At 44.4% G+C, this 25,447-nt stretch overlaps 1 protein-coding gene across 1 annotated transcript; it reads right to left on the bottom strand.

Annotated features, from left to right (window-relative positions):
- Positions 1 to 3,702: 3,702 nt before the first annotated feature.
- Positions 3,703 to 23,487, bottom strand: LOC149440537 (chymotrypsinogen 2-like). The gene is made up of 8 exons (XM_089658484.1): positions 23,351 to 23,487; positions 20,647 to 20,758; positions 20,453 to 20,556; positions 16,221 to 16,300; positions 11,694 to 11,772; positions 10,207 to 10,384; positions 8,031 to 8,164; positions 3,703 to 3,913 (listed from the first exon to the last, which is right to left on the bottom strand). The coding sequence occupies exons 2-8, from the start codon at positions 20,696 to 20,698 to the stop codon at positions 3,752 to 3,754; spliced, it is 789 nt and encodes a 262-aa protein (XP_089514610.1). The 5' UTR covers positions 20,699 to 20,758; positions 23,351 to 23,487; the 3' UTR covers positions 3,703 to 3,751.
- Between the last annotated feature and the right edge of the window lie 1,960 nt (positions 23,488 to 25,447).

Genomic DNA, 25,447 nt, shown 5'->3' with positions numbered 1-25,447 from the left:
TGTAGCTACGACCATGGATACTCTGGCCTTTACAGTAGATGCCCTGGTGATTCCTTCAGCTTCATTTAGGCTGATATGTTCCTTCCCTCTGAAAAAGATTCTCCTTTGACTGCTGTGCAAGTGAGAGGAAGGAAGGGCTCCAGTGATGCTAATTGCACCAAATTGTCCCAGAATGGCATGGCCTCTTCCAAGTAGACTTGTTCTCAGTCAATGACGTGTGTTGATTCTAGGGACCTGATAAAGGACTTTTTTTGCCTGGTCTGAGGACAGGAAGCTGGATCCCCAAGAACACTCTTTGTTCATGTTTTGGCCTTCTTTCTGTCCAGTGTTGACTACCGCTTGGCCTCAAGTAGCCTTAAGGGAAAGCTTTCTGCCTTATACTTTCTTCCCTAGAAACCTTTTGCTTTCGCAATCCTTGATCCAGAATTTTTTTCAAAGAGTTGATCATACAGTATAAATCCATCAGTCCAATCCTGCACCACCTTGGGATTTTTATCTGGTAAGTCAGACCCTCTTACCCTTTGAGCTGATAAGAGATATTGCCTTGTAGGACCTCACATGTAAATCACCTGTTAGCCATGTATCTGAGCTGGCTGCCTTTTCTTTTAGCCTTTTTCTTGTATTGCAAAGGGTCAAAGTAGTCTTAAAACAAGATCTTCTTTTCCACCCAATGTCAGGGACCATCGCAACGCATGGGTCTGCACAAGCGTAGGTGTCTGTCAAGACATGCAGGCATCAGGGCACTAGGACCCAGGCACACCCGCCGCCTGTGACGGTGCTGGGCACCTAGGCTGCGCCTGTCATGTGCAGGGCGGGCTACTTAAACCAGCCCTGCACAGACACAAGTTGCCGTATGGTCTGATCTTATTCCTGTGTTCCTGTATTCTGTTGCTGAAGATTAGTTGCTGACCTGCCTGGACCTGACCTCTGCTGACTTCTCCTGCTCTGACCCCTGGCTAAGTTTGACCTCTCTTTGGATATCCCTACCTGATCTGAACTACTGGTACCGACCCCGGCGAGTGACCTGACTATTCTTCTGCTTGCTGCCTTGTACTACGCTGACCTCGCTGTTACCGACCTGGCCCGTCTGACCATGCTCATCCGTCCATCCATCCATCACGGATCCAGCCATCCCTGCTTCCGCCATCTGCCTCTTCACGTCAGGCTCTCCACCTGCACAGACCCCCGGCGGAGTCCTCTACCACAGACGGGTGTACTCATGGGCCGCGACCTGGTTCCAGTCTGCTCCAAGTCCATCCCCACCATCAGGGGCCCTGGTGAACAAGCAGGCTGGGGCTTAGACTCCGCGCTCTGGGGAATCCTGTCCTGTGGGCTGCTAGAGGTACTGCCAGGCGGTTGCTAACACCTAAGGTGTTCCCTTCTTTCCAGCTCGGTGAGGATATTGACCCCTTTCACACATCAAGGATATTTTCCTACACTGCATGGATGTTGTCTGGGATGTCAGGATCTACATGGCAGTCATGGCTTCTGCCTGCAAGAGTGAATCTCTCTTTGTCTTACTTGGTTCTCACAAGGGACATCCTGCTTTGCCAAGTGGATAGGGCAACTTGTTTCCAGGCCTTTGCCCTCAGGGAAAGTCTTCCTCCTTTCCCTATCAGAGTTCATTTCACTAGGTCTGTTGGTGTCTCTTTCCAGTGTTAGGAGAAGATTGTCACTAGCCCACCGTTGATCTCCAATGTGTGTCCAAAACTTTATTCAGCGATCCCATTGTTACAGCAAGAAAAACATTTTGGACCCCTTCCTCATGCATCAAGCACTTGGTCGCATGCCTGATGAAGGGGTCCTGCAAGGCTCTGAAACATTGCTCTTGCTGTAACAATGTGATCACTGAATAAAGCTCTGGACACTTATTGGAGATCCATGGAGTGCTGGTGACATTCTTCTCTTCTGGCTGTTCTTGGTTCCAGCCTATGGTCGCTGCAGCACCTACTTACATATACAACCATCTCTAACACAGGAACGTTGGAATTGTGCATTGTGTCCTTCCAGTATTAAGTACCTGTATCCCGGACCTGCAAGGCCGCCTCCTTGCTGAAACATTCTCCAGGTTCTACTAGGTGTCTTTTCAAGCCTCAGTTGATATGAACTTTGGACCCAAGGTGCTTTTCTTGTGGGCCTGCCGGTAGTTCTGCTTGCTATGTTGTCTTCCAGGTTATTGATTGGGGACGTCCCATGGTCTAGTACAGGGGTGGGCAAACTTTTTGACTTGAGGGCCGCAATGGGTTCATATATTGGACCCGGGGGCCGGACCAAGAGTAGGTGAATGATGTGTATGTGTCATCCATAGTAAGTATAGTAATATTCCCCCATAGTAAGCATAGTAATTAATCCCCCATATAGTAATTCATCCCCCATATAGTAATTCATCCCCCATAGTAATTCATCCCCCATATAGTAATTCATCCCCCATAGTAATTCATCCCCCATATAGTAATTCATCCCCCATATAGTAATTCATCCCCCATAGTAATTCATCCCCCATATAGTAATTCATCCCCCCTATAGTAATTCATCCCCCCTATAGTAATTCATCCCCCATATAGTAATTCATCCCCTATAGTAATTCATCCCCCATATAGTAATTCATCCCCCATATAGTAATTCATCCCCCATATAGTAATTCATCCCCCCTATAGTAATTCATCCCCCATATAGTAATTCATCCCCCCTATAGTAATTCATCCCCCATATAGTAATACATCACCCATAGTAATTCATCCCCCATATAGTAATTCATCCCCCATATTAATTCATCCCCCATAGTAATTCATCCCCCATATTAATTCATCCCCCATAGTAATTCATCCCCCATAGTAATTCATCCCCCATATAGTAATTCATCCCCCACATAGTAATTCATCCCCCCTATAGTAATTCATCCCCCATATAGTAATTCATCCCCCCTATAGTAATTCATCCCCCATATAGTAATACATCACCCATAGTAATTCATCCCCCCTATAGTAATTCATTCCCCATATAGTAATTCATCCCCATATTAATTCATTCCCCATAGTAATTCATCCCCCATATTAAGTCCCCAAGTCCCCCCTGTGTCAATCCACTTACCTTTGCTCCGTGCGTTCCTCTCGCCGTGTTCCCGCGCCGTCCTGGTGTAGCATGAAAATTTGTCTCCTATGAGGATCTGTCCCCCTCGACGTATCTGCGCATGTGCCAGTTTCAGGCATTAGCAGCCGGTCGGTGATCTCCGGCACATGCGCAGATACGTCGAGGGGGACAGATCCTCATAGGAGACAGATTTTCATGCTACACCGGTCTTCAGGGCGGACTGTGAGAGGAGACTAGCGGGAGCCTAGCTCCGCGGGCCGGATTAAAAGGTCCGCCGGGCCGTAGTTTGCCCATTGCTGGTCTAGTACCATGGACAAGTCCTGTGCTCTGTACAATTATGACAAATATGATTTGCACTGACCTGTAAATGTTTTATTTTGGAGTATGTATAGGACACAGGCCCCTCCCCTCTGGTTTCTGCGGTGTTATATAAGTGTGCATTTTGGGGCAACCCTAACAAGTGTCCAAATAAAGCCCCCATGTAACCCCCGATCTATGTGTTCAGCTCTGTACTCCAAGACAAGCAATTTATAGGTTAATCACAATTTGTTTCGTTTTTTCTACTTTGTGAACCAACAATGTATTTAAATGAATTCATTTACATCAGAATACTCGGGTTCAAAGCTGCTTTATTGGGTATTACAAATTGAATGATTTGTTTTTAGTTTTTGGCAATAATCTGGTCCACCCAGGTCCTGAAACTACTGACACGAGTGTAGACGACAGGGTAGAATAAATTGCAGGATGCGCTGCCCCAGGACACGATACCAGCCAGGTTCCAGGCTCCGTTCCTCAGGCACACGAGGGGTCCACCAGAGTCACCCTGAAAGGAGGAGAACAGACGTCACGGGAGGATTCCCACACAATCAATGTTTCACCTGGAGGCACTTTTGTTGGTCTGAGCCGTGTGCCTCCTAAGGAAATGTTCTATTTTGCTTCCAATACAGCTTTGGTTGATAATCACAGGGACACAAACATGCTAAATTGTGCCCCCCTCCAAAAAAAAAATCCACTCCTGGCATAAATATTTGCCCCCCTACCTCCTTTCAGGCAGCTCAACTCCTCTCTCTCCACACATCTCTAGCACAAATCCCCCCCTAAAAAAAATCCCCCCTCCTAGCACAAATCCTCTACCCCTCCAATTTCCCCTCTGAGCACAACCCCTCCCCACTCCAAATCCCCCCCTCCCAGCACAAATTCCCCTCCCCCAATCTCGCATGCTAGCACAAATCCCCCCCCAAAGAATTTAAATTCACCTCCTCCTAGCACATTTACCCCCCAATCATCTCTACTAGAACAAATCCCCCCCACCAAAAATAAAATTTAAATACATTTCCCCTCTCAGCACAAATCCTCTCCCACCTCTACCATATAACGTTTTCTAGCACAACCTTCCAAAACCCCCCCTCCTAACACAAATCATCTTTACCCCTCCCAAGACAAATCCCCCCAAATCAACATTCCTATCAAACCTCTTCAAATTTCCCCCCTAGAACAATTCTTGCCCCTTGACAATCACCAAATTCCCCCCCCCCCAACACAAATCCCCCTCTCCCAATCCCCCATCCTAGCGAAAATTGCCCCCCCCAAAAAATGTCCCCTCCTCCTAGCACAAATACCTCCAATCATCTTTACTAGCTCAAACCTTCCCCCATAAAAAATGAATGTCCCCTCCTAGCACAAATCCTCTCCCTCCCTTATCATATAACGTTTTCTAGCACAACCTCCCCAAATCCCCCCTCCTAACTAACACAAATCAACTTTCTCCATGCCCCCTCCCAACACAAATTTCCCCAAATCAACACTCCTATCAAACCTCCTCAAATTTACTCCCTAGAACAATTCTTGCCCCGTGCCATTCACCAAATTCCCCATCCTAGCACAAATACCCTCCCCCCCAAAAAAATTCCCCTCCTAGCACAAATATCCCCCAATCATCTCTACTAGATCAAATCCCCCCCAATAAAAAATAAATGTCCCCTTCTAGCACAAATTCTCTCCCCCCTCTACCATATAATGTTTTCTCACACAACCTCCCAAATTCCCCCTCCTAGCTACCACAAATCAACTTTCCCTATCCCCCCATATCTACACTCCTATCCAGGGGCGGACTGACCATTGGGCCCGAGGGCCCGGGGTCAGTAAGGGGCCCCATGAGATGCCCCTGGTACCTTTTTCATAGGCTTTTTTGAGTTTGGGCAAGGACACTGGGGCCCCATGATCCCCTATTGCCCGGGGGCCCCATGAGTTGTCAGTCCGCCCCTGCTCCTATCAAACCTCCTCAAATTTCCCCCCTAGAACAATTCTTGCCCCTTGCTGTTCACCAAATTCCCCCTCCCAACACAAATCTCCTCCCCCAGTACCCCATCCTAGCACAAATTCCCCCCTTCCACAAAAAAAAAACCCTCCTGCTAGCACAAATACCCCCCAATCATCTCTACTAGCTCAAATTTCCCCCCAATAAAAAATTACGTTCGCCTCCTAGCACAAATCCTCTACCCCCCCCCCCCATATAACCTTCTCAAATCCCCCCTCCCAACACAAATCACCTTTACTCATCCCCCCTCACAACACAAATCCCCCCAAAATCAACACTTCTAGCAAACCTCCTCAAGTTTTCCTTCTAGAACAATTCTTGCTCCTTGCCGTTCACCAAATTCCCCCTCTTAACACAAATCCACCCCCCCATCGTCTTGTGGCACCTACCCTTACTTTGTATGATGCCACAGTGCCCAGGGCAGCCGCCCCTCCGGCCCACCCCTTGCCCGGCCCCAAGTGAGCGATAAATGAGTGAAAGCCAGACTACAGGCACTTCAAATGTTTACGGAATCAGAAAAATGTGTGATGCGTCCCTTTTGGAGACTTTCTAACAGGACATTGGAATGGAGCACATGGAACTCTTCAACATCTGAATGGAACTTAAATGCTAAAGAGGTTCTTCAGTCTTTTTTTAAATTATTTCCTTTAACAAACGTCAGCAGCTACAAATACTGTACTGTCTATGGACACTTACCTGTCCCAGGATCCAGCACTGTCCTCACCTGGGCCTGTTCTGTGTCGGTCTTCCAGTCCCCAGCATTACCATGCTAACTGTCAGAGTGACACTTCTCTGCACTGCACCCTGTGAATGGTCCTGCAGCCTTCTGGGACCTGCGACATGTCCCAGGAGGTTTAAGGTAGGGAGGGGCAAAAACTCCTGGTTGGATCGCCTTGGGGATTCCAGTGGAAGTGGGAGTGAGTACCTACTAAAAATAGGTATCGGCTCCTGCTCCTCCCCCCCAAAAAAAAATCACAAAAGTGCTAGAGGAGGGAGGAGGAGCATCAGCGGAACTTCCTTTTTCCACTTTAACATTTGCAGAAATGTATCCAAATTTTTTAGAAATTTAGAAGATGGGAAGATCAATTTTTGCACCCCTGAAACCTGGATGCTGTCCATACAGAGGATACTGGCCTCAGCTCCAATTCTGATCTAAGCCCCACCCACTAGGTCCTCACAATTCAGTAGTCCCGGGCCAGGTCCTTAGATGGAAATAGATTCTCGCTCTGGGCATTGGATGACCTTGTCCCTGTACTGTTTATACTGTATATTGCAGAGAAAACTTCAGTCTCATCGAGGAGCTGCCATGGAGATCTGTGGTCCTATGGACTTTTCAGTATAATCCTACACCCCCCACAGCACCTTCACATAATTATGCTATAGCTTAGCTGTATTTCTACCTGCGCCATTCTCAATAATTCCCTGTGATGTAAAAATGTTATTATTTGTTAAAATGTTATTTTTTAAAGTTATTAAATGTAAAAATAAATTAAAGCAAACTGGAGAAAAGCAAATATTTTTTCCCATTAAATTTTATTATAGATTTCCTTTAGTAATAACGTATATATTGGTTTGTAGAGATAACGCACTCTTTCAAATATGGATTTTGAGGGAAACCCATGGCAAAATTTTAAAAAATGGCGTGGGTCCCACCCAAAATCTATATCAGGCCCTTCAGGTCTGGTGTGGATTTTGAGGGGAACCCCATGGCAAAATAAAGAAAAAATGCAAAATGGCATGGGTCCCACCCAAAATCCATAGCTTTCCCTGGGGCAAACTAAATAAAATATGGCGCGGGACCTCCCCCCCTCCCCAAAATCCATAGCAGGCCCTTCAGGTCTGGTATGGATTTTGAGGGGAACCCCATGGCAAAAGAAATAGGTGTGGGACCTCCTCAAAATCTATATCAGGCCCTTTAGGTCTGGTATGGATTTTGAGGGAAACCCACGGCAAAAAAAAAAAAATGGCGTGGGTCCCACCCAAAATCCATAGCTTTCCCTGGGGCAAACTAAATAAAATATGGCGCGGGACCTCCCCCCCCTCCCCAAAATCCATAGCAGGCCCTTCAGGTCTGGTATGGATTTTGAGGGGAACCCCATGGCAAAAGAAATAGGTGTGGGACCTCCTCAAAATCTATATCAGGCCCTTTAGGTCTGGTATGGATTTTGAGGGAAACCCACGGCAAAAAAAAAAAAATGGCGTGGGTCCCACCCAAAATCCATAACAGAGTCTTCAGGTCGGGTATGGATTTTGAGGGGATCCCCTACAGCAAAATAAAAAAATGTCGTGGGACCCCCCCCCCCCCCCTCAAATCCATACCAGGCCCTTCAGGTCTGTTATGGATTTTGAAGGGAACCCCATGGCAAAATAATTTAAAAAATGGCGTGAGTCCCACTCAAAATCCATACCAGACCCTTATCCAAGCATGCAGCTCAAGCATTTTGTTTACATTCTGCTGTCATTAGGGAACCCCGCTGACACGAGTCAACATATATTGGTTTGTAGAGATACCAACGCACTCTTTCAAATAGCTGAACCAGATGGGCATGGACCCCTTAGCCATGGATTTGGTTCACCGGTAAAATAATTTAGGCTAATGCTAGAAATGCAAAGGTTACTTTACCATGCAGCTGGAGACATTAGAGGCCCCGGCACAGATCATGGAGGCCTGAACTTTGGACCCCCAGGCTCTCTGGCAATCAGCGTTGCTCACGATGGGAAGAGTTGCCTGCTGGAGCTTAGCTGGGAGGGTTTTTGCTGAAAGAGAGAGAAGGAAGAATTTTTAATACATTACAAATTTGAACACCCCCGATGTCTCACCAGAATCCCAACGCCCCGGCCTGACTCACTCATTGCACAGTCAAAGGTTGAAAGCCCAACGACACAAAACTAGATAAACAGCTCAAAAAGTATGTGTTGATTATTTAATGGTTACCCCTGTTCCTGCCACCTTTGGGAAAACTGACCATAGATTAGATTACTTGAGCTCAACAATCATCAGTATTTGTGTCTTCATATACAGTGGGGATGGAAAGTTTGGGCACCCCAGCTAAAAATTTGTATTAATGTGCATAAAGAAGCCAAGGAAAGATGGAAAAATCTCCAAAAGGCATCAAATTACAGATTAGACATTCTTATAATATGTCAACAAAAGTTAGATTTTATTTCCATCATTTACACTTTCAAAATAACAGAAAACAAAAAAATGGCGTCTGCAAAAGTTTGGGCCCCCTGCAGAATTTATAGCATGCACTGCCCCCTTTGCCAAGCTGAGACCTGCCAGTGTCATGGATTGTTCTCAATCATCGTCTGGGAAGACCAGGTGATGTCAATCTCAAAGGTTTTAAATGCCCAGACTCATCTGACCTTGCCCCAACAATCAGCACCATGGGTTCTTCTAAGCAGTTGTCTAGAAAACTGAAACTGAAAATAGTTGACGCTCACAAAGCTGGAGAAGGCTATAAGAAGATAGCAAAGCGTTTTCAGATGTCAATATCCTCTGTTCGGAATGTCATTAAGAAATGGCAGTCATCAGGAACAGTGGAAGTCAAAGCAAGATCTGGAAGACCAAGAAAAATATCAGACAGAACAGCTCGCAGGATTGTGAGAAAAACAATTCAAAACCCACGTTTGACGGCACGATCCCTCCAGAAAGATCTGGCAGACACTGGAGTTGTGGTCACTATTCCACTATAAAGAGATACTTGTACAAATATGGTCTTCATGGAAGAGTCATCAGAAGAAAACCTCTTCTACGTCCTCACCACAAAAATCATCGTTTGAACTTTGCAAATGAACATATAGACAAGCCTGATGCATTTTGGAAACAAGTTCTGTGGACCGATGAGGTTAAAATTGAACTTTTTGGCAGGAATGAGCAAAGGTACGTTTGGAGAAGAAGGGGCACAGAATTGAATGAAAAGAACCTCTGTCCAACTGTGAAGCATGGGGTTGGATCAATCATGCTTTGGGGTTGTGTTGCAGCCAGTGGCACAGGGAACATCTCACCAGTAGAAGGAAAAATGGATTCAATACAATTTCAGCAAATTTTGGATGGTAACTTGATGCCATCTGTGAAAAAGCTGAAGTTAAAGAGAGGATGGCTTCTACAAATGGATAATGATCCTAAACACACCTGGAAATCCACGGGGGATTACATCAAGAGGCGTAAACTGAAGGTTTTGCCATGGCCTTCACAATCTCCTGACCTCAACATCATTGAAAATCTATGGATAGACCTTAAAAGAGCCGTGCGTGACAGACAGCCCAGAAATCTCAAAGAACTGGAAGACTTTTGTAAGGAAGAATGGGCAAAGATACCTCAAACAAGAATTGAAAGACTCTTGGCTGGCTACAAAAAGCGTTTACAAGCTGTGATACTTGCCAAAGGGGGCAGTACAAGATATTAACTCTGCAGGGGGCCCAAACTTTTGCAGACGCCATTTTTTTGTTTTCTGTTATTTTGAAAGTGTAAATGATGGAAATAAAATCTAACTTTTGTTGACATATTATAAGAATGTCTAATCTGGAATTTGATGCCTTTTGGAGATTTTTCCATCTTTCCTTGGCTTCTTTATGCACATTAATACACATTTTTAGCTGGGGTGCCCAAACTTTCGATCCCCACTGTGTATATATATATATATATATATACAGGCGGACCTCACCTTACATATATATATATACACACCATGTTCTCTCTTTAGTTGTTCTAATGAGCTAAAATAGGGATTCTGATGGCTTTATTCTTAGTTGTTTTGTTTGTTTGTTTTGCAGAATGTCTGCAGTAATCCCCTTACTGGCAGCATTGGTGTATCCCCATCCGGAGGTGATGCACAATTCTCCTCCATTGAAGACATCAGAGGAAGCAGCAAGACACACGGGAGACACGCGGATGTTGAAGGTGGCGGGTGTGGCCAGCTTGATCAAGGTGATGTCATTGACGAAGGTCTGGGAGTTGTAACTGGAGCTGAAGACCTGAGAAAAGTTATGCTGGAATTAAATTACTGGAAACGTAGCCGAATCCAACAAGGTGACCCCATCCAGCCTTCATACAAACAGCGTGTTCCGTTATCTGTTTTTGTTTATAATTCTATCCATCATAGTAGATGGGCTCATGGAAGCAGATTACGTGGGATATTTAAGTGATCTGACACATTCTTCCTAAATATCGCATGCAATGCAAAAAATACTATTCCCTTGTACAGTATTTACCTCAAAAAGCAAAAACACTCAATAAATACTGCATAAAATAAATCAATTTACTAGAGCAGGGGTCTCCAAACTTTCTAGGGGGGCCGGACTGCGGCCAGTGGGAGTAGAAAATGCCCCATCATTGGTTTTAAGGGGAGGAATAGTGCCCTATGGTCGATATCAACGTGAAGAACAGTGACCCATTGATGGTGTCAGTAGGGGGAATGGTGCTCCATCATTGGTTTCAGTTATGAGATAGTGCCCCAAGGACCAGATAAAGGCAAGCAAAGGACCACATCCAGCCCTCGGGCCACAGCTTGAAGACCACTGCACTAGAGGAAATAAATAAATTTGGTAAATAAATAGTGGTCCAGCGTGCGGTAGTTAAGGACTGTGTTTGAGCTGGTGGCTGCTGGCATCCTTAACAACCAGTTAATATCATGGTTGCTAAGGAGAGGGTGTCCACTGCATCCTTAACAACCATGACTTATCTTTATCTGAGCATGCAGCGTTTGTTTACATTCTACTGTCAGTAGGGAACCCAGCTGACAGCAGATAAGTCATGGTTGTTAAGGATGCAGCTCCTTAACAACCATGAAATCTACTGGCTGTTAAGGACACCAGCGGCTGCAAGGCTCCTTAACAACCAGTTATCCACTAGTTGTTAAGGACACCAGCGGCCACCGGCTCCTTAACAACCAACTATACACTGGTTGTTAGGGACACCACCGGCTGCCTGCTCCTTAACAACCAGCCATTCACTGGTTGTTAAGGTCACCAGCGGTCGACGGCTCCTTAACAACCAACTATACACTGGTTGTTAGGGACAACATCGGCTGCCTGCTCCTTAACAACCAGCCATTCACTGGTTGTTAAGGTCACCAGCGGTCAACGGCTCCTTAACAACCAGTTATTCACTGGATCCTAAGAACACCAGCGGCCATTGGCTCCTTAACAACCGGCTATTCACTGGTTTTTAAGGACACCAGAGGCTGCCTGCTCCTTAACAACCAGTTATTCACTGCAGTTCGTAAGGCGGTACAGACCGCTTTGTGAATGAAGCCCATTATCTCTTTGTTTAAAAAGTGCTTACCTTGCTGATACTCTTGGTCTGGATTTGCTCAGATGTGGAGGAGCGGTCAAATGCACCCAGGACCACACGGTGGGCAGTCCTTAATGGAAGAGAAAAATGGTCATTAGTTGCCATAAGGCTTGAGTTGATATTTTGGACACAGCTTTGAAACGGAAAACATACAAGAACATTTTTGGTTGCATACATTCACTATGGATATCTTTCCTAATATTGGATACGTAGTTCGTCCAAATGCCAGACTTTTGTGCATGTTCAGCAGGAGCCGAACATCACGTCTCATAGCGGTGCTTCTGCTGTTACTATGGATTACAGCTTGCTTCTTGCCAGTCGTTGTTCAAGAAATGGCAGGTGCCGATGACCAACTACAGCCACATGGCCATATGTGGGTGAGGACATCACTGGGGAGACCCTGATCCTTTCTGTACATTTAGCAGCGGTGCCAGGGAGATGCCATTCAGCACAAGGAAGTAATGAGAGTGGGCAAGTCGGCGGGCTTGGCCCATTGTGATTGATGTGGATCTGCATTGCTGGACATTGTGAAAGATGATGGACTTACCTTGTGGGACTCTAAATAAATGGCTCTATATTTAGGATGTATCCAGTCTATAAACCAGAGGTTCTGGGTGTACAGTTGGATAAATGGCTCTATATTTAGGATGTATCCGGTCTATAAACCAGAGGCTCTGGGTGTACAGTTGGATAAATGGCTCTATATTTAGGATGTATCCGGTCTATAAACCAGAGGCTCTGGATGGACGGTTGGATAAATGGCTCTATATTTAGGACGTATCCGGTCTATAAACCAGAGGCTCTGGATGGACGGTTGGATAAATGGCTCTATATTTAGGACGTATCCGGTCTATAAACCAGAGGCTCTGGATGGACGGTTGGATAAATGGCTCTATATTTAGGACGTATCCGGTCTATAAACCAGAGGCTCTGGGTGTACAGTTGGATAAATGGCTCTATATTTAGGACGTATCCGGTCTATAAACCAGAGGCTCTGGGTGTACAGTTGGATAAATGGCTCTATATTTAGGACGTATCCGGTCTATAAACCAGAGGCTCTGGATGGACAGTTGGATAAATGGCTCTATATTTAGGATGTATCCGGTCTATAAACCAGAGGCTCTGGATGGACAGTTGGATAAATGGTTCTATATTTAGGATGTATCCGGTCTATAAACCAGAGGCTCTGGGTGTACAGTTGGATAAATGGCTCTATATTTAGGATGTATCCGGTCTATAAACCAGAGGCTCTGGGTGTACAGTTGGATAAATGGCTCTATATTTAGGATGTATCCGGTCTATAAACCAGAGGCTCTGGGTGTACGGTTGGATAAATGGCTCTATATTTAGGATGTATCCGGTCTATAAACCAGAGGCTCTGGGTGTACGGTTGGATAAATGGCTCTATATTTAGGATGTATCCGGTCTATAAACCAGAGGCTCTGGATGTACGGTTGGATAAATGGTTCTATATTTAGGATGTATCCGGTCTATAAACCAGAGGCTCTGGGTGTACAGTTGGATAAATGGCTCTATATTTAGGATGTATCCGGTCTATAAACCAGAGGCTCTGGGTGTACAGTTGGATAAATGGCTCTATATTTAGGACGTATCCGGTCTATAAACCAGAGGCTCTGGATGGACAGTTGGATAAATGGCTCTATATTTAGGACGTATCCGGTCTATAAACCAGAGGCTCTGGATGGACAGTTGGATAAATGGCTCTATATTTAGGACGTATCCGGTCTATAAACCAGAGGCTCTGGGTGTACAGTTGGATAAATGGCTCTATATTTAGGATGTATCCGGTCTATAAACCAGAGGCTCTGGATGTACGGTTGGATAAATGGCTCTATATTTAGGATGTATCCGGTCTATAAACCAGAGGCTCTGGATGTACGGTTGGATAAATGGTTCTATATTTAGGATGTATCCGGTCTATAAACCAGAGGCTCTGGGTGTACAGTTGGATAAATGGCTCTATATTTAGGATGTATCCGGTCTATAAACCAGAGGCTCTGGATGTACGGTTGGATAAATGGTTCTATATTTAGGATGTATCCGGTCTATAAACCAGAGGCTCTGGATGTACGGTTGGATAAATGGTTCTATATTTAGGATGTATCCGGTCTATAAACCAGAGGCTCTGGATGGACAGTTGGATAAATGGTTCTATATTTAGGATGTATCCGGTCTATAAACCAGAGGCTCTGGATGGACGGTTGGATAAATGGCTCTATATTTAGGACGTATCCGGTCTATAAACCAGAGGCTCTGGATGGACGGTTGGATAAATGGCTCTATATTTAGGACGTATCCGGTCTATAAACCAGAGGCTCTGGATGGACGGTTGGATAAATGGCTCTATATTTAGGACGTATCCGGTCTATAAACCAGAGGCTCTGGATGGACGGTTGGATAAATGGCTCTATATTTAGGACGTATCCGGTCTATAAACCAGAGGCTCTGGATGGACGGTTGGATAAATGGCTCTATATTTAGGACGTATCCGGTCTATAAACCAGAGGCTCTGGGTGTACAGTTGGATAAATGGCTCTATATTTAGGATGTATCCGGTCTATAAACCAGAGGCTCTGGGTGTACAGTTGGATAAATGGCTCTATATTTAGGACGTATCCGGTCTATAAACCAGAGGCTCTGGATGGACAGTTGGATAAATGGCTCTATATTTAGGACGTATCCGGTCTATAAACCAGAGGCTCTGGGTGTACAGTTGGATAAATGGCTCTATATTTAGGACGTATCCGGTCTATAAACCAGAGGCTCTGGATGGACGGTTGGATAAATGGCTCTATATTTAGGACGTATCCGGTCTATAAACCAGAGGCTCTGGATGGACGGTTGGATAAATGGCTCTATATTTAGGACGTATCCGGTCTATAAACCAGAGGCTCTGGTTGGACGGTTGGATAAATGGCTCTATATTTAGGACGTATCCGGTCTATAAACCAGAGGCTCTGGATGGACAGTTGGATAAATGGTTCTATATTTAGGATGTATCCGGTCTATAAACCAGAGGCTCTGGGTGTACAGTTGGATAAATGGCTCTATATTTAGGATGTATCCGGTCTATAAACCAGAGGCTCTGGATGGACAGTTGGATAAATGGCTCTATATTTAGGATGTATCCGGTCTATAAACCAGAGGCTCTGGGTGTACAGTTGGATAAATGGCTCTATATTTAGGACGTATCCGGTCTATAAACCAGAGGCTCTGGTTGGACAGTTGGATAAATGGCTCTATATTTAGGACGTATCCGGTCTATAAACCAGAGGCTCTGGATGGACAGTTGGATAAATGGCTCTATATTTAGGACGTATCCGGTCTATAAACCAGAGGCTCTGGGTGTACAGTTGGATAAATGGCTCTATATTTAGGATGTATCCGGTCTATAAACCAGAGGCTCTGGGTGTACAGTTGGATAAATGGCTCTATATTTAGGATGTATCCGGTCTATAAACCAGAGGCTCTGGGTGTACGGTTGGATAAATGGCTCTATATTTAGGATGTATCCGGTCTATAAACCAGAGGCTCTGGATGTACGGTTGGATAAATGGTTCTATATTTAGGATGTATCCGGTCTATAAACCAGAGGCTCTGGATGTACGGTTGGATAAATGGTTCTATATTTAGGATGTATCCGGTCTATAAACCAGAGGCTCTGGATGGACAGTTGGATAAATGGCTCTATATTTAGGACGTATCCGGTCTATAAACCAGAGGCTCTGGGTGTACAGTTGGATAAATGGCTCTATATTTAGGACGTATCCGGTCTATAAACCAGAGGCTCTGGGTGTACAGTTGGATAAATGGCTCTATATTTAGGATGTATCCGGTCTATAAAGCAGAGGCTCTGGGTGTACAGTTGGATAAATGGTTCTATATTTAGGACGTATCCGGTCTATAAACCAGAGGCTCTGGGTGTACAGTTGGATAAATGGTTCTATATTTAGGACGTATCCGGTCTATAAACCAGAGGCTCTGGGTGTACAGTTGGATAAATGGCTCTATATTTAGGATGTATCCGGTCTATAAACCAGAGACTCTGGGTGTACAGTTGGATAAATGGCTCTATATTTAGGACGTATCCGGTCTATAAACCAGAGGCTCTGGATGGACAGTTGGATAAATGGTTCTATATTTAGGATGTATCCGGCCTATAAACCAGAGGCTCTGGATGTACGGTTGGATAAATGGTTCTATATTTAGGATGTATCCGGTCTATAAACCAGAGGCTCTGGATGGACAGTTGGATAAATGGCTCTATATTTAGGATGTATCCGGTCTATAAACCAGAGGCTCTGGGTGGACAGTTGGATAAATGGCTCTATATTTAGGATGTATCCGGTCTATAAACCAGAGGCTCTGGGTGGACAGTTGGATAAATGGCTCTATATTTAGGATGTATCCGGTCTATAAACCAGAGGCTCTGGATGGACAGTGAAGCATGGCAGTGAACACTGACTTTGCAGTAGAATATTATCACAGAAGACTCACGTGACTCCGCAGTGGGCAGCGGTGGCAACCCAGTAATTGTTGATCAGGGAGCCGCCACAGAAGTGGAATCCTGAGCTGGTCTGTAGAAGAAGAAGAGTCATCAGATCATTGACTTTTTCTAACGATAGTTTTGCCTTCTCAATAACGGAAGGTTTCAATCAAGGAAAACACTGTGGTTAATGGTACAGGTCAGATTTTTCCGGTTTTTAGCATTTTGGAAGCATTTTATAGGGAACGATGATGGGCACCCACCCAGGACATCTTATCTCAGCACCAAAACCTCACTTTAAAGAAATCCTAAAGCTCTGAATGCACATTTTGCCCCTTGTAGAGCTGCTTAGTCAACAGAAGGGTCATGACAAGAAATGGGGGAAAGGACATTTGTCCTGTGACCAGCAACAGATGTATTCTAAAGTAGACTGTTAAAGTACATTTAAAGTCAATTTATTTTTCTAATGTTAGATAGAGAAGGGGTTAACCATGACTGGTTATTTTTTGCTATCTGTGCCCTTTTCATGGGATTTTCCTTTGTTTCCAGTCTTGAAGAAGCAACAAGAAAGGAGAGGACATCACGGCACAGTAGGCAGAATTCCCATCTTTGAGAGCTGTCATGTGAACAGGTGTTCCCATTGGAGGATTTTTCCTTACCTCTTGCTCTGGTGACAACCCAACATTTTTGGTCAAAAGGACAAATCTCCCCACAAGGGACACACACTGCACTGAAAACTTGATAAAGGTCCTAACTCTTCCCCACTCCATCTAAAACTGAGAATACGGTGTCTTTACACTTGTTGGGTAGGTGCAGTGTGGCTCAGCAGCAGAAAGAGTCCTGGATTACCAAAACTATGTATTGCAGAATTTGTAAAAATTACAAACAAGACTGACGGGAAGGCTCACCCGACCGGGAGACTTACATAGTTACATAGTTAGTTTGGCTGAAAAAAGACAAAAGTTCATCCAGTTCAACCATAGAAAAAAAAGTTATAATCCTCCACCCACAGATGATTCAGAGAAACGCAAAAAATCCAGCAAAGTACGATCCAATTTTCTCCTGCAGGGAAAACATTCCTTCCTGACCCCCCGAGAGGCAATCGGATATTCCCTGGATCAACTTTCCCTATAAATGTTATATCCAGTTATATTCTGTGTATCCAAGAAAGAATCCAGGACTTTCCTACAGCAATCCACTGAGCTGGCCACACCCAACTCTGGAGGGAGTCTATTCCACATTCTCACAGCTCTCACTGTGAAGAAACCTTTCCATGTTTGGAGATGACATTTCTTTTCCTCCAGACGTAAAGAGCGCCCCCTTGTCCTCTGTGATGACCTCAGGGGGAAGGACTACACCGAGTTCACTATAAGAACCACTGATGTATTATACATGGAGATTATATCCCCCCTTATGTATTATACATGGAGATTATATCCCCCTCTTATGTATTATACATGGAGATCATATCCCCCCCCTTATGTATTATACATGGAGATCATATCCCCCCTCTTATGTATTATACATGGAGATCATATCCCCCCCCTTATGTATTATACATGGAGATTATATCCCCCCTTATGTATTATACATGGAGATCATATCCCCCTTATGTATTATACATGGTGATCATATCCCCCCTTATGTATTATACATGGAGATCATATCCCCCCTTATGTATTATACATGGTGATCATATCCCCCCTTATGTATTATACATGGAGATCATATCCCCCCTTATGTATTATACATGGAGATCATATCCCCACTTATGTATTATACATGGAGATCATATCCCCCCCTTATGTATTATACATGGAGATCATATCCCCCTTATGTATTATACATGGAGATCATATCCCCCTTATGTATTATACATGGAGATCATATCCCCCTTATGTATTATACATGGAGATCATATCCCCCCCTTATGTATTATACATGGAGATCATATCCTCCTTATGTATTATACATGGAGATCATATCCCCCCCTTATGTATTATACATGGAGATCATATCCCCCTTATGTATTATACATGGAGATCATATCCCCCCTTATGTATTATACATGGTGATCATATCCCCCCTTATGTATTATACATGGAGATCATATCCCCCCTTATGTATTATACATGGAGATCATATCCCCACTTATGTATTATACATGGAGATCATATCCCCCCTTATGTATTATACATGGAGATCATATCCCCCTTATGTATTATACATGGAGATCATATCCCCCTTTTGTATTATACATGGAGATCATATCCCCCTTATGTATTATACATGGAGATCATATCCCCCTTATGTATTATACATGGAGATCATATCCCCCTTATGTATTATACATGGAGATCATATCCCCCTTATGTATTATACATGGAGTTCATATCCCCCCTTATGTATTATAGATGGAGATCATATCCCCCCTTATGTATTATACATGGAGATCATATCCCCCCTTATGTATTATACATGGAGATCATATCCCCCCTTATGTATTATACATGGAGATCATATCCCCCCTTATGTATTATACATGGAGATCATATCCCCCCTTATGTATTATACATGGAGATCATATCCCCCCTTATGTATTATAGATGGAGATCATATCCCCCTTATGTATTATACATGGAGATCATATCCCCCCTTATGTATTATACATGGAGATCATATCCCCCTTATGTATTATACATGGAGATCATATCCCCCCCTTATGTATTATACATGGAGATCATATCCCCCCTTATGTATTATACATGGAGATCATATCCCCCTTATGTATTATACATGGAGATCATATCCCCCTTATGTATTATACATGGAGATCATAACCCCCCTTATGTATTATAGATGGAGATCATATCCCCCCTTATGTATTATACATGGAGATCATATCCCCCCTTATGTATTATACATGGAGATCATATCCCCCCTTATGTATTATACATGGAGATCATATCCCCCTTATGTATTATACATGGAGATCATATCCCCCCTTATGTATTATACATGGAGATCATATCCCCCTTATGTATTATACATGGAGATCATATCCCCCCCTTATGTATTATACATGGAGATCATGTCCCCCCCCCCCCCTTAATTTCCTCCTCTCAGTAGAGAATACTTTCAGTTCCTCTGATCTTTCCTCATAGCTGATCTCCTCCATGCCTCGTATCAGTTTGGTTGCCCTTCTCTGTACTTCCTCCAGTTCCCCAATGTTCTTTTTGTGAATTGGAGCCCAAAACTGAACTGCATATTCCAGATGAGGTCTTACTAATGATTGGGAATGGGGGGGATGATATCTCTCTTTCTGGAGTCTATACCTCTTCTAATACAAGAAAGGATTTTGCTCGCTTTAGAACCCGCAGCTTGTGATCTACCAGAATCCCCAGATCTTTCTCCACCATTGACCCCCAGATTCTTCTCCACCATTGACCCCCCCAGATTCTTCTCCACCATTGACCCCCCAGATCCTTCTCTACCATTGACCCCCCCAGATCCTTCTCCACCATTGACCCCCCCAGATCATTGTCCACCATTGACCATCCCAGATCCTTCTCCACCATTGACCCCCCTGTTGAACCCCCCCCCCTCAGTATGTATGCTGCACGCATATTCTTAGCCTCCAAATGCAGATCCTTACATTTATCAACATTCCAACAGTTCAGAGCAGAGTCAGCAGAATGTGGATCTGAGCTGCTGACAGCAACTGTCAAGAGAAGCAAAGTGTGGCCTGACCAGTCCAACCCAAAGGGAAGCTTCCTGAAGATGCAGAAACAGGTCCTACTCCTCCCCTACTCCCCCAGAACCTCTCCCTACCACTAGTGCTGTGCCTGATGGACGAAAATCCTGTCACTACACTAGCCACTTGCATTTAGCACACCACAACCGGGGGGCAGAAACGTAAAAATACTCTGCATGACCCAAGATGGCCACCTGGATCCAGCTCATCCAACCATATCACTGCTCGAGGGGACCGAGGAAACCAAAGAGAAATCCAGTTTCTTCCAACTTCCTCCCCCGACTGCATTGCCGCTGTGGATGAGCGCTACCTGCAGAGGAGACTCTACACCGCACTGCCTACACTCTTTGTAAAGTTTTGAATTGTTCATTATCATGCGCTCAAATCTCCATTCTAGAGAGCGCTCAATAGTAAACAGCAAACATTTCTAAAATTCACATCAAACTTGGCTGACAGATAAAGGAATTCAAGAAGCCATTTTGGTCGTACCTGAATAGACACCTGCCATGGCCAAGATCCAGAGATGGCAGTTATACCATTTACAATCCTGGAAATGCCGGGGGTAGTGGGCTTGATGGCGGGAACACCACAGCCTGAGAAAGAAAACAATATTATATATTCGTATGTGGACTATAGACTACAATATAAACTATGCAGTACATACATCCAGTACGTGTACTCACCATAGGCACCACCAAGCAGGGCCAGGCAGGAGAGGAACCACAGCACTGCCATTCCGTTAGATCTGCCCAACTTATATACGCTCGGTCAGCCAATCAGAGGAGAGCCTTAGGCCTGTGATAGAGAAAATTTTAGGTCATTCTATCAAGACACCTAAAGAAAATCTGGATGTTCCACCAGCTTGGCCTGGAGGAAAAGATATGAAGAAACAAGTGTAACGGGAGAACGTCGTGTTGCTGGAATAAAAGGTTGGCCCATGTCTCACAGTACGTCATTTAGACATACACTATATATATATAAATATATTTTGAAATATATCGAGTACGGCCAAAATTGTAGTATTTCAAATATATGTCAATATATTTGGGAAGAATATTTTTAAAATATATTTCAAATATATTTTTCTTCCACATGAGACACCCTTTAATGATAAGACACTGAAGATAACATATCCCTAAATGAAAAAACGAATGAGAATTTAAAGGCGCCATGCTACAAAATGACAGTAAAAAAATGTAACAAGTATATTGAATACGGCCAAAATTGTAGCATTTCAAATATATATCAATATATTTAGGAAGAATATTCTTTAAATATATTTTTCCTCCATGTGGGGTGGCACCAATAAATCCCGTTAGCAAGGGGGGGCCTTATTGTGGGTCTCCGTCTCCCGCATTTCAACATACAGTATATATATATATATATATATATATATATATAATTTATATATGTATATTGAATACGGCCACAATTGCGGTATATCAAATATATGTCAATATATTTGGGAAGAATATTTTTTAAATATATTTAAAATATATTTGTCTTCCATGTGGGGTGGCACTAATAAATCCCATCAGCAAGGGGGGACGACCTTATTGTGGGTTTCTGTCTCCCGCTCTTTCTTTTTTCCATTAATAGAAGTGTGAGATATGAAAAAAAAACATTCTCACCTAGGTGGATGCAGCATCGATACAATGCTGCATCCGCCCCCCCCCCCCCCCCCCCCGTCTCTAAGACCGAGAGTGATTGCTCGGTTCTTGGTCTTCGGTGGGCATAGACTGCACTATGGCACTGCATTGTCTTATAAGTTTTATCAAACATCAAAACAGAAGGTGCTTCACACTAACACCCTTGCTGGCCCTTTGAGAATGGCATCTTTGACGGAACACGCCAGGGAGGAGCTACACACATGGTGTTATCGTACACTGGAGGTGTCCCCAAGGCAAGGCTCGAATTGATGTGTACGTACAGCTCTGAATTTTACCTTTTTCATTTTTGGGTGCTATTTTAGTTTTTAATAAAATAGTAGTGTCCGAGTGACACCACGTGGGTCTCCTTTCATGTTTCCTCTCTCTGTATATGGATGTCTTTTACCAGACATAACCATCACAAGTGTCCCGTGAAACGGCTATTGAGATTCCTTTGGGGCTTTAGATGGGAGAAATTGAATATCTTTGAGTATTCCCGGGCTTTATCTACAGTCAAGTTGTTTTTTTCCTCAAAGCATGTCAGGGATATTATGACCTTTCTATATAATTAGAGGGTCCCGGAGTTCCGGTGAACCTTTGTAAATCTACCCTTGGTGACAGCTTACCTATCACGTTCCTCGAGTGGAATACAGAGACTGATAATGACTTGGGGTTCTAAGTGAACTTTTAAAAAAAAAAACTCTCCCCACAGAATTTGATTTAATTTCTATATTTGACTTTATATATGCACAATGACTCCTTTATTTGACTGAAGTGCAGCACAGTGGCGTCCCTAGAGGGGTGCAGGGGGTGACACCATCACAGGGGGGTACAGGAGTAGGATGCCGGCACAGTGACAGCTGTCCCCGCCCCCGGTGTAGCATGAGTACCCCCTAAAGCAACTGAGCATGTGCCGGTTTCAGGCCAAAAAAGCTGATTGCTGGCTCTGTGCTAAAGTTGGAGATCGGCTTCTTCGGCCTGAAACTTCTTCAGGAGATACATATCTTCAAGGGATACTCATTTTACCGCTACACCGGCACCGCTCCTTCCTCTCTGGTGGGCAGGGGTGTATTTAAGTTTTAAAAATTGCCTGCCCCCATGGACACCAACATAACCCCCCTCCCCCCTCCCAAGGAGACAGCCTGACATTGACCAACATCTCTGCCCCCCACCCAGGAGAGCCTTCCACTACCACGTGGTTCCTATGGTGTGCATTTCCCTTCTTTCATTCCTTCTTCTGGCCCCCTGAAAAATGCCGCCCTAGGCAAGTACATTGTGGTAAATACACCCCTGCTGGTGGGGCGACACCAACCCAAGGGACGCCTCTGGTGCAGCACATTGTTTTTTAGACCACCCTACATTCCCCGCGCTCCCTTCCATCCCCATATCCTTAATTCTACCAAAAATATTTAAAAAGTAGACTTCGGGTATGTTTTGGTAGAAATTGTCCAATGGTGGGACAGTACGAGAGGTCCTGCATAGATTAGAAAAAGAACCCAAAAGGATGGTTTTATCTCTATCACTGTATCAGCTCTGAGCATGGGTAGCTTTACCAATAATCCACTCACACCGAAAATATACATCAGATCGAGAAGTTCCCACTCATTAATGCTCATCGATCTTTGTATCAATATTCCAGCAAATGTTTAGATACTCTTTAGATACTTTGTAGGTCACCTTCTCAGTCTAAATAATCAACACTGAGAATGTATACTGTACCTGGAATACTTCTACTCACCGATCGACAGGCGACTTTGTACCAAGTGTATCAACGATCCTGCAGATGAAGTCTAGTCAGTCGGTGGTCAGTCTGAGATTCTGTCGGGATCTTTCTGCTGTCTTGTGGTCGTGGTTCTAGGTAAATATATACGCAGTCTCACGGATGACAGAATCCATACTATGCTGATGAGCCAGTCGTTGGATGACAAGCGTATCCTTTATGTGCCACCATGACTACCGCAAATTCCTTCTCTGGGTCATTAGCAACTTTCTTGTTTCACAAGGAAGTTTCTAAATATTATTACATTGTATAATTTAAAAAAAAATTGAAATTAATGGTGGAACAAAGCTTGCTTGGAGAGTTCTGTTAAGGAGAATGTCTACAGTGAATGAAATGCGTATTTGCTCCCCGGCTGATGCTGAATGTTCGCCCCTCACACAGAAATGATCGGTCTAACAATGGAATGTTCGCCCCTCACACAGAAATGATCGGTCTAACAATGGAATGTTCGCCCCTCACACAGAAACGATCGGTCTAACAATGGAATGTTCGCCCCTCACACAGAAATGATCGGTCTAACAACGGAATGTTCGGTGTAACACTGAGAGACAGAATACAACAACAAATTCAGCAGAAATGCGTCTAACAAATGATGACGGATCTGCATGTTCATGAGGGAAAGAAGGATTTGATCCCCTTCACAATACATGACTTAGTACTTGGTGGCCAATCCCTTGTTGGCAATCACAGAGGTCAGACGTTTCTTGGAGTTGGCCCCAGGTTTGCACACATCTCAGGAGGGATTTTGGCCCACTCCTCTTGGCAGATCCTCTCCAAGTCATTAAGGTTTGGTGGCTGACGTTTGGCAACTCGAACTTTCAGCTCCCTCCACAGATTGTCCATCGGATGAAGGTGTGGAGACTGGCTAGGCCACTCCAGGACCTTAATGTGCTTCTTCTTGAGCCGCTCCTTTGTTGCCTTGGCCGTGTGTTTTGGGTCATTGTCATGCTGGAACACCCATCCATGACCCATTTTCAATGCCCTAAGGGAAGAAGGTTCTCACCCAAGATTTGACGGTACATTGCCCCATCCATCGTCCCTTTGATGCGTGCAGTTGTCCTGTCCCATTAGCAGAAAAACACCCCCAAAGCAGAATGTTTCCACCACCATGTCTCACAGTTGGGATGGTGTTCTTGGGGCCATAGGCAGCATTCCTCCTCCTCCAAACATGACGAGTTGAGTTGATGTCAAAGAGCTGGATTTTGGTCTCCTCTAACCACAACACTTCCCACCAGTCCTCCTCTGCAGCATTCAGATGTTCAGTGGCAGACTTCAGACGGGCCTGGACATGCTTTCTTGAGCAGAGGGACCGTGCGGCACTGCAGGATTTCAGTCCTTGTCGGCGTAGTGTGTTACCAATTGTTTTCTTGGTGACTGTGGTCCCAGCTGCCTGGAGATCATTGACAAGATCCTCACGTGTAGTTCTGGGATGATTCCTCGCTGTTCTCATGATCATTGACACTCCACGAGGTGAGATCTTGCATGGTGCACCAGACCTAGGGAGACTGACACTTGTTTTGTGTTTCTTCCATTTGTGAATGATTGCACCGACTGTTGTCACCTTCTCACCAAGCTGCTTGGCCATAGTTTGGTAGCCCAGTCCAGCCTTGTGTAGGTCTACCATCTTGTCCCTGACATCCTTGGACAGCTCTTTGGTCTTTCCCATGGTGGAGAGTTTGGAATCTGATGGTTTGATGGCTCCTGTGGACAGGTGTCTTTTATACAGGTAACACAATGAGATTAGCAGCACTCCCTTTAAGAGACTTCTTCTAATCTCAGCTTGTTACCTGTATGAGAGACACCTGGGAACCAGAAATCCTGCTGAATGATAGGGGATCAAATCCTTCTTTCCCTCATGAACATGCAGATCAGTCATCATTTGTTAGACGCATTTCTGCTGAATTTGTTGTTGTATTCTGTCTCTCAGTGTTACACCGAACATATCATTGTTAGACCGATCGTTTCTGTGTGAGGGGGAACATTCCATTGTTAGACCGATCATTTCTGTGTGAGGGGCGAACATTCCATTGTTAGACCGATCATTTCTGTGTGAGG

Source organism: Staurois parvus, unplaced genomic scaffold, assembly GCF_062004578.1.
Source record: "Staurois parvus isolate SC_StPar_1 unplaced genomic scaffold, SC_StPar_1.0 ptg001076l, whole genome shotgun sequence".
In the NCBI taxonomy this organism is placed as follows: domain Eukaryota; kingdom Metazoa; phylum Chordata; class Amphibia; order Anura; family Ranidae; genus Staurois; species Staurois parvus.
This window is presented reverse-complemented; position numbering and strand designations above follow the sequence as displayed.

Excerpts from the sequence above, each read along its gene's own strand:
- LOC149440537 (XM_089658484.1), bottom strand. The coding sequence starts at position 20,698 with ATGGCAGTGCTGTGGTTCCTCTCCTGCCTGGCCCTGCTTGGTGGTGCC. Across the intron at positions 16,301-20,452 it reads CATGGCAGGTGTCTATTCAG|ACCAGCTCAGGATTCCACTT; the intron begins GTACGACCAAAA and ends CTTCTTCTACAG. Across the intron at positions 11,773-16,220 it reads GCTGCCCACTGCGGAGTCAC|GACTGCCCACCGTGTGGTCC; the intron begins GTGAGTCTTCTG and ends TCTTCCATTAAG.